The 10,437-nt window shown below is 44.5% G+C and overlaps 1 protein-coding gene across 2 annotated transcripts in view; it reads right to left on the reverse strand.

Annotated features, from left to right (window-relative positions):
* Positions 1-6,844, reverse strand: part of THAP1 (THAP domain containing 1) — a 90,003-nt gene extending 83,159 nt beyond the window's left edge. Inside the window, exon 1 of one of the 2 annotated variants that reach the window (XM_069236591.1) lies at positions 6,599-6,844. In XM_069236591.1, the coding sequence (XP_069092692.1) occupies positions 6,599-6,636 (38 nt within the window). In that variant the 5' untranslated portion in view covers positions 6,637-6,844. Of the gene's footprint in view, positions 1-6,565 lie in introns of both variants that reach the window. The other variant, XM_069236590.1, reaches the window with a different exon arrangement.
* Positions 6,845-10,437: the final 3,593 nt, after the last annotated feature.

Genomic DNA, 10,437 nt, shown 5'->3' on the forward strand with positions numbered 1-10,437 from the left:
CATTCAATGGAGTATAATTGTGATAGTGCACCTCGGGGAAGAATGGTACTTAGCCAGTCTTAGAGATACTGCACTGGGTCTTGGCCTTCGGTACCTTCCGTCAGTCTCAATAGTTGGACATTGTTTCTGCGAGATCTGCCTTCCGCATCTTCTGCTCCTTGTTCCAGTGTACGCACTCTTTCCATCAATTCTTGTAGAGAGGACTCCAGGTTGATTGTTCTAGGTGGTAGCGTTGCAACAGTTCGCTCTGTTAATGTCACCATAACTGCTAGCTTCCTCTGATCCACATTGAGAAGGCTTAAATCAGAGGCGACTGTGTCTATTTTGGACTCTAGTGATGTCCGTGTGCTGTCCATTGCCAATAAAACAGCATCTATTTTGTCCTCTTACGTATTGGGGCATGCCACATTGGTTACGGCAGTTTGTGGCTGTGGTGTGGTTGTCTGGTATTAGGAGGTGGGCGGGCACCCTAGAGTGCATGGGAGGCCAACGTCCAGTTTTGTCCTGCTTCTTGGGGTTGTAGATCGATAAAGAGCACAGCGCTCCCCAGGAGGACATTTAGGCAGATCTTTATACTCTTACTTCACCAGCGCAGACGAACCTTGTTTGACACTACTAACAAGTATGTGTTGGGGTGCACATCAGGGCTTGCAGCGTGTAGCACGGCAATATTTGCACCTAATGCATCATGTCTACTGTCAATGTGGAGGGATACGGTTTAGTACCCTCCTGTTCTCCTGCCGTGTAAGCGTCTCTCCCTGTTTGGGAGTCAGGTAGCAAGGGTTGGGCGCAGCAGACCACGACCTCGAACTGTGGAGCCCATGCTTAATTGTTACAGTGCAGTCCCTGGCGCCCCCTCTGAACTCCACAGTGCAGTCCTCCACCTCTGCTGCACTTCTGGGAAATCACTGCACGCAATGTCTCTGTGTTACCAGGATAGATACAGCCGTCAAGATAGTGCTGGACTAGGCCACACTGCAGGGCGTGCAGCATATAGCAGATAAATGCGCCTAGTGCGCCATGTCTAGTGCCAGTGCAATAGGAGATAGTTCTATGCCTTTCCGGTCACTTGCTGTGTAGTTGCCACCGTACCGCTAGTAAATCAGAGGATCATATCATCTTTCCAACTGAACCGCACAGATTGGTCACAGGGGTGCACAGATCCAGTCTACAAGGCCCATGTCTTGCAGCGGCAGTGCAGCCCCGGAGTCTGCTAAAAGTTCTGTGGAGCAGTCCTCTGTATGTAGTGCCTTATGTAAAAGCAGTGATGGCAGTATGAAGTGCATCAAGCAGGGTGCCCAGAAGTGAGGAAAGTCTGAACCCTACTCCTGTAGACGGCACTGGAGACCCCTATGGAAGCATGTGGGTGACAGGTTTCCCCCATACTCGCCACTCATAAAGAACTCTCCTCATCTTGCCAAACCGAGCAGGCGGTCTCAGTCTAGATGGCAGCTGTTTTGCAGGACCAGCGCGGCTTCCACAGGCCGTAGCTAGTTCCAGGTGGGCTGCACCAGTAGCGCCACAAGTATTGCCACAGCCTACCGCCAACAAAGTAGCCCCCGCAGCCCCACAGGCAGCACGCGCTCACCATCTACCGCCGCAAGTGTTGGCCATCCGGCTCTGTTTGGTTGCCTGGCCGGGAGGCGAGGATGCACTCATTGCTGGCCAGGTTGCAGGCTAGCGCGCCATCTTATGCCTCAGGCTCCCGAAGTAGTGCACAACTTGTCAGTTATCACTGGGCGTGTTAAGAGCACCGCATGACAGCGCAGCCTGTCAGCCCTTTATGCACGCCAGTGACAGTGCTGAATGACTTGTCAAGTAGTCGTTTTGGGCAGGATAATTTGGCGGAGTGACGGAGCGCTGCTATTTCGCATCCGCCATGTTGTCTCCTCAAGCCACGCCCTCATAATTCCCTTATGCTGCTCAACACTCATGCACTGATATAAGATAAAATTGTAATAGGTCATGTCCATCACCCAATACTGTACCAGTCCACAGCAATTAAACCACCCATCACCAACTGAGTGGGCATGGAATAATTGAAGAGATCTGCCATGTGCTGCTGGCCAATGGAGGACTTTAATTTAGTTCATCGCTGCAGGTCCTGCAATCTACATGCTACCACTGGTTCTTAACATCTTGCAATGACTATCAGATATGAGATGATATTAACAAAGTCCATCCCAGCAGATCTCTCTCTTATCTCTTTCTCCAGCTTGTGCCTGCTGAGGATGATAAACGTTTAACAAAATATCTCAGAATGGACCCCCCCGTAGAGTTAAGTGGACAGTGAGCAAAATAAATATCACATAGGGACCCTGAGAAATGCCAGCTTTTTGAAAACCATTATCTGTGTATTTGTCTCTTGCACTCCTTCATTGATCTCACTGCTAAGGGCTGCATCCCACAGCATAGTAACGGCACCTTGGTGGTCATCCTGCATGACATGTAAACACTTTCCAAGTAGGATCAAAAACAAGGACAACACCCTTCCAACCATACACCCTACACAGTGTAGCACGCCACCCATCTAGGCAAGTGCTTCAGTACCCCACATAGTTGTAAGCGCTATACAAATGTTACAATACTAGCATCTACTTCTTGAGTGTCCTATTTCTCACTCATTTTTTATTCAAGTTCCTGCACAAGCAGAGTCAAACCATGGTAAGACCCTAGCTTTGGTCTCATGCACAGCCTCAATACTGTATGCATGCATGTCCATGACAGACACACTCATCCATCCATTGTGCGCCCACAAAAAAGCATACTGATTATCTCCATGTGCACTTTGGTGCCCTGTCAAGGATATAAAGCACTACAAAAATGCAACTAGTATATAATGTTAATGTGATTCTAGCAATGTTGAGATTGTGATGAGAGACAACGGTGATCTTAGTGGGACACTGATGTGAGAGTGTGATGGACAGTGATGAAACTGTAACGAGTTACACATGTGTGTTTGGTAGCGTTGGAAAAAACATAATGGGCAGCAATGATGAGAGTTTAATGGGCAGTATTGGAGTAGTTAAAGAGTCACCTGAGACTGTGATGGATAGCAATGGTAGGACTCTGGCAAGTGATGTGACAGGGTAAATTGGGGAGTGTGACTAGTGATGGTGAGACGTTGATGACTGATGTGAGAGCATGAATGCTACTGATGGTGACAGTGAAGCTTTTGAGAGATTAGATTGATGGGCAGTGATGGTAGAGGTGGAAGAGCCTGAAGCCTGTTTCTGGCTTAGTTTGAGGTCCTGTTGGAACCTCAAGCTCATAAACACCAAGCTTTTAAGTGGCTTCTGCCTGCCACCCTACCTCTACCCAGGATGTGAAGTTTCAGTAAGCGAGCTAGATCTGCTGACTTTGAAACTGAGGAACCAGGTTTGAGTCTTGGTGTCAGCTTAACATCCTGTGATTCTGGGCACATCAGTTAATCTACTTGTGCCTAAAATATAAATGTGGCATTGTATAATATAAATGGTCCCTATGTTAAGTGGTTCACTTCCTTTGTGTCAGGAACACAAAGCAAAATACACAAAGAGGTAAAAAAAGCATTAAAAAAAAGCATTACCATTAGAATGAGAGACAAATAGATATCCATTTAATGTCTGATTTGTACAAAGTGAAAACAGAAAGCCTGGCTAAGTCACAGCTTACATGCTTAATTTGTGTGATCTCAGGCAAATATGTTATTTCACCAAAACTCCTTTTTCCTAATCATCGGTTAAGAAAGCACTTATATAAGTGATTTCACAATACCAGTTGTACAAAACCTATTGTGTTTTATTTAATAGAATATAATGTTGCTGTATAATAATCTGGGCCAAATACATGGTTTACATGACAACTGTATTCCATCTTAGTTCACTACTGGTTCATATTTAAAAACTTGTGGTTTATGTTTAAAAACGATCACTAATTTATTCTCAGTGCAGTGCTATAATGTGACGTATTAATGTTAAAGCTTCAACATGTTGATACACTTTTTTTATTTTGAAGAGAGTTTGTTATATTTTATGGGATGTTTGTTGTATGATTTACATAGCAAATATTTTGAGTGTTTGGCTCATTCACAGGCTCCAAAAGCAGAGCAAGACCCTTGGCTCGGCTCTGGCAATGGTGTCCCTGCTAATTATTTTGTTCAGAAACCTCTAAGTAATTGTGAGTGAGATAGTAGCAAAGATGAGACTGTAAGTGTGATGGGTAGTCATGGTGAGACTGTGTTGAGTGACCTGACTTATAGGTAGCGATGGTGGCAGAGTGACTGGCAAAAATGGTGAGAAGGTGGTCAGTGATCAAAGTAGTTTTAATTGAAATGTGTAAAAAGAAGCAGTAGAGGTGCTTTGTAATATATGGGAGATTTGATATGGTAGTGACCAGCGAGAAGAAAATAAACAGTCCCAACATATTGGAATAACATACATAGATGAATTCTACCTAACTCCTAAGTGAGAGCATAACAGTTGTAGCCCAATCTGTCTGTGCTTAGTCCATGGGAGGAGCACCCACTACCTGAGAACAGGGGTCTGCCCACTGTCGCCTGGCTGATTGTAGAGGCAGGGCTGAAGTCAGCAATTAAATGGCAGGCAGCATGGACAGAACCCTGTCCAGAATGACCTCACTGCTGTCTCTTGGCCTGTAGAATGTTTTTATACGAAACATATTTCTGTTCTGTGAAAGGGTTGACGTAGGAATGTAAAACACAAATGATGGACGGAATGCGGAACCAATCAAACATTCACCCCCAGTCATAGATCTGGGTTTAATCCATTGTTCTTTTGCTCACCATGCCACCCCAGTTTAGACTCAGCCATATGCAAATCAGTCTTGACCCTGTTCCTCATGGGATCAGTCCAGCCCGAGCTGTGAGGCCAGGTCCTCCCTGGACTGGAAACAAGCATCCTGGGACCTCGTCAGCCAGGCTAGCTTGAATCCAGTGGCATAGTGAGCCCGGGACCCTTATGGCAGCAAAAGCAAAGCACAAATGATGGACGGAATGCAGAACCAATCAAACATTCACCCCCAGTCACGTCGTTTTCACCCTTCATCAGCCAGGCTAGCTTGAATCCAGTGGCATAGTGAGCCCGGGACCCACGTCTGGGCATACCCGGCACACTTATGGCAGCAAAAGCAAAGCAAAACACAAATCAGGGACGGAATGCGGAACCAATCAAACATTCACCCCCCAGTCACAGATCCGGGTTTGCCACCCCAGTTTAGACCCTGCCATATGCAAATCAGTCTTGACCCTGTTCCTCATGGGATCAGTCCAGCCCCAGCTGCGAGGCCAGGTCCTCCCTGGACCGGAAACAAGCATCCTGGGACCGGTTTCAGGGTTTCACCCTTCATCAGCCAGGCTAGCTTGAATCCAGTGGCATAGTGAGCCCGGGACCCACATCTGGGCATACGTAGGCGTGTGCCTAAGTGTCGGACTGTTTACACATTCTTGTGACGACAATTGCTAGCTGGATTATCATGTACTGTTCTTGTCAGACACTGCTCTGATTGCCCTATAGGCCAGTCCGACTCTGCCTGATAGCACTATATTTCAACTTTGCAAGCACCATCGAAAAGAAGACGCGTTTTATATTGCCCCTCAGCATCTTCCCAAAAGAAGCATTTGGGAAAGGTCGCTTGGATGTAGATGGCAACAGTTCACATTTTACTTAAAACCTAGAGAGCTGTTATACATCAGTCCGTATCGCCGAAGAAACAAACATTGGTAGAACAATAGGTCTTGCTGATGTGAGAGCTATTAGCTTTGTCAATACCAATGTTGTGCAGTAGCCTGGCTGCTGTGCAGCATGGCAGAAAGAAAAAAAAAATGGTATAAAGCGGACAGTGCAGGGTGCATAATTGTTCTTTTTTATAATATAGCACAGCGCTATTTTTTTTAATTTTCAGCCATGCAACAGAGCTAAAAGCTATGGGTAAAGGGCTATGACAGCAGCGGGTGAAGGGGTAAGGCAGCATGAAAAGAGGGGTATGGTAGGGGTGAAGCCCTTCACATCATTATAGATGTCTGTACAACGTATCTTTATGTTGTGCGTACTGCAGAACTTAATTAAACTTTATGGTGCAGTCCATTTATCTGTCACAGTCCAATCCGATAATTATCCTTGTGATGTGGCAAGCCTAGGCCTTGCTTCCCAAAAACTCACTCTTTTCTTTTATTGTTACACCGTCGATGTTTTGCGACGCCAGTCTTCACATTTTATTTGAGTGTTTTCAATATAATTCCAGTAGATGGCAGTGTTGCCTCTCTTTGAGAACCTTAATTGCTAAACTGCACCAAATAGACAATACACAGCACAGTTGATCGTGAATCTAAGGACAAGGCCACGCCTTAAGGCCGAGTTACCATCGATGCAATCAAATTACCTCGTCTCCATGGCATACCCGCCCCTTTTCCTTCCGAGCATGCGCGAGATGCGTAAACCCTTGCGGAACTCAAAGCCCCTCTCTGGCAGGATCTTGATTCAGCTGTACCAAATATTGACTCTAACTGTAACGGTTTTACACGCACGAAAGTAAATAGTTCCCCCGCAAAACGAGCATGTTTTCTTACTTGTGAAAAGAGATGGGCTTCTCCTTGTCGTACCTGTTCCTGCAGCCGTAAGCAGAGCACGACTGCACCATCTTCACGCGGAGTGCTAAGACTGCCGCGCCTTTTTAAGAGAGGAGACCAACGCCGACACGTGCGTTTTTCTTAAGCTAAAAACTTGAGTTTCGCTACTATTTAATACCGACTTTATTAACTGAATAAAGGGATATAGATGCCACTACTCCAGTCACCAAAATGGCCGAAGCAGCTTCAATTGTCTGTGTCACGTGATCGAGAGAGCTGGAAGCGTCATTGGGTGAACCTATCTCAGGATGCCTCTGCCGCGATTGGTGTGTTGCTTGCTAGTCACTCCCTTTTGTCAAACATGTAGCGGAGCAGAAATGTACTGAGATTGCTGCCATGAGTACCTACCTTGTCGTTCCAAAACTAAAATGTATGTATGCGCGGTCCTGTATTTTTCTTTGAAAAAGTTGCAACCGTAAGACATCCCCGCTTTTTAAGAACATATTCCCACAGTGATTCCAACCTCCATCGGTACATAGGGAGATTGGGTGGAAGGATTTTGTGATGTAAATCATAAAATAGTGGTGTGAGCACACAATATGCCAGCAGCAAATAACTGGGTGGGATTTTAAAAACATGGGTGCGCTGAAAAGACGGATTTGGCAGTTTTCCCCGAGAAGGAATTTTGGGGTACATTCAAGGTAATTAAAGCACATTGACTGGCAGTATAGCAGCATTAATGAAAGCATGCATGGTTTGCAGGACTGTTGAAGGACTGTTGAAGGTGGTTTTAGACTGATGTTTGTACATTGCTAATGTTGATAATTTGATTTACTTAATTTTTAGCCCCTCTCTCCCCATTGGATACCCAAACACAGTTAGTACCAATAATCTGCTGTCGAGTTAATTTTTACCATTGCCAGTGCTGAACAGGGATACGTTTTCTATGGGATATTGATGCTGACATGAGGTGTTGTAGAGGAGCATATAGAGTTTGACGCTGGCATGACCAGGATTTTGATGTGCCGGCTGGTATAAAAATTAATAAAATCACCTAAAGCTGGTATTTTCCCCTTATTCATACATAATTTAAACAGTGAATGTAAGCAGAAAACACTTTAAAATGTGTTCTACGGCTGCCTTGATGACTCCTGACTGATAACTAAAGTAAACAAAGACTAAAAGGCAACGTTAATACGGATAGCTTCATATAAATTATTCTAAAGAATCATGTCTAGCTTTTTGCAGAATTTTAAAACCTCAATAGATGTCCAGTATTTTTCTCTGGTAAAGGTGGCAACCCAAGGAGCAAAGTTTAGAACAATCATATTTTTTACAAACATTGCATCAGAAGAAAATGGGAATGAGAAGAAATGTTATAATAGTGCTGTCAGACCTGTTTAATGGAGGAAGGGTGTGCAGTGCTTAAAGGGGTTGCTGGGCCGCAACTGTGGTAATTGCTTTTTAGGTTGAGTGTAATTGTACGTCTCTTGTATACTTTTACGTATATTACGTCTGTGGGCTTCCAGCTACTTCATTTGTTAGTTTGAGTGTCATTTAAAAATTCTTGCTTGCTAGTGGTCAGTCGTGCCTCTTTGTCCCTTCTTCTTTGTGGGAGCAGTGACCAACTACTGCAAAATTACACTTTGTCCTGTTTATTTGGTCCGTATGGGACTTTTTAAAACCTTGTTTTCTGCTCATGCCCAGAGAAGCTTCCCTTTTCATTTGTAAAGCATTCTTGCTCTGAGTTAGCTCAGCTGTAAAAAAGGTTATAAATCAGGTACTCTTGGTCACATTTGGTCTTTCTGGGCTATGTGCACCCTCTTCTCAGCTGCCTGGCTCCCACCCTTACTTGGCTCTGAGTTTCTTTACTGAGTGAGCCTGCCTGCGGCCCCAGAGGATCGCTTGTTTACTTAATTCCTTGTTCCTTCCTTGCTTCGTAAAATGAGTACTGGTAAGTCCTGTAATAGTAAAATCTGCTTCTTATAAAGCTTCCAAGCTTCAAGGTGTAAGTGTTTCAGGAAGTACATTAGTGTACAAAGTGACATTTACATACAAAACTCTTAATGGCCTGACTGAATCACTGTAGTTTCCTATTTGCTTGGTATTCCTCGCATAAAGCCTCGTTTTCAAAGACCAGCTTTACTTGTCTAGAAAGGGCATTTTTTCTGCAGCGTCTCCTAAGGGCACACTGAAAATGTGGCCTGCATTTAATGGCTATGTTTACAGCAGTTGATCATCTTGTTTCAATTTTCTATGTCATAGACGTAGGAGACGGCAGGGCAGTACATTCTACATTATAGTGTGGTTTTTGAGATCACCATTTTTATTTGTCGTCAGTCCCCATCTTTTAACAGATAGACAAATGGAGCGGACTTTCTGTTGAAACCTTGATTTTAATCATTTGAGAAATAGTACTGTAGAAAGGTCGGTGATCAACACATCCATCACACCCCTTCAGCCTCTGCTGCAGCACAGAGAAATGAATACACGCATAGATCCTTCATAGATCACGGTGGGGTGGAACCACCTAATGTAAGGTCAGTAGGGACTGTCTGAAATTTCTTTTCACATCCTGGGAGGTGAGCTGCACTGATGTAAGCTTGGGTAGATTTTAATTGAGGTGGCAAAATTCCCAAACTATGCATTACAAGAAAATGATGACATTATGGCATGTAAATCAGGAAATAAACATCATATTAAAAGTATTATATTGGTTGTGGGCTGTGCCTGACTTGCAGCTGACTCTGCCCATCTTGATCAGCAGCTCAGAGGCACCACAAAGTGTTGTAATTTCACTGTTGAACATCTACCTCAGGAACTCACTCTGAGTACAACATAAAGGTTTTATCCATGACGTCAACATGCCATTAAAGTCAGTCAGTTTTAATGCTAATGTGGATCATCTGTCATCTAGTTCATCTTTCATAAATCTATTTTGTTAGACTTTTCATCCTTGGCCTGGTCTCCCTTAACTTTTTGCCTCTGTTTCCCAGGTTGTTGATCTATGCTGGACTCTGTTTTTTGCTGTTTTTGTTACTCTGGGCGCTTTACCACTGCTAACCAGTCCTAAAGTGCAAGTGCTCCTATACAGAATGTGTATGTATTTGGCTTATCCATGATTGGCATATTTGATTTACTAGTAAGTCCCTAGTAAAGTGCACTAGAGGTGCCCAGGGCCTGTAAATCACATGCTACTAGTGGGCCTGCAGCACTGATTGTGCCACCCACATAAGTAGCCCTGTAATCATGTCTCAGACCTGCCACTGCAGTGTCTGTGTGTGCAGTTTTAAACTGTAAATTCGACTTGGCAAGGCTTAACCCTCCAGTTTCCTACATATAAGACAGCCCTAAGGTAGGCCCTAGGTAGCCCCATGGGCAGGGTGCAGTGTATGGTTAAGGTAGGACATATACTATTGTGTTTTATATGTCCTCAGTGAAATACTGCCAAATTCTTTTTTCCCTGTTGCAAGGCCTATCTCTCTCATAGGTTAACCTGGGGGCTGCCTTTAAACATGATTAAAGCGTAGATTCCCTTTGGGAGCAGGTAGACGTGGAGGTTGGGACCTCTGAACTCACAATTTAAAAATACATCTTTTAGTAAAGTTGGTTTTGAGACTGTGTGTTTGAAAATGCCACTTTTAGAAAGTGGTTATTTTCTTGCTTGAACCATTTTTGTGACTCTGCCTGTTTGTGGATTACCTGTCTGGGTTAGTTTGACAGTTGGGCTGTTTGCACCTCTCCCCAGACAGTGACACAGAGAGGGCTGGGGTGTAGCCTGCATATTCTGATGGGCCATCTGTGCTAGGAGGAAGGGGAGGAGTGGTCACTTGCACCTGAAAGGGCTGTGCCTGCCCTTCCCCCTGGTGTGT

The sequence above is a fragment of the Pleurodeles waltl genome, chromosome 1_2 (genome assembly GCF_031143425.1).
Source record: "Pleurodeles waltl isolate 20211129_DDA chromosome 1_2, aPleWal1.hap1.20221129, whole genome shotgun sequence".
Lineage (NCBI taxonomy): Eukaryota > Metazoa > Chordata > Amphibia > Caudata > Salamandridae > Pleurodeles > Pleurodeles waltl.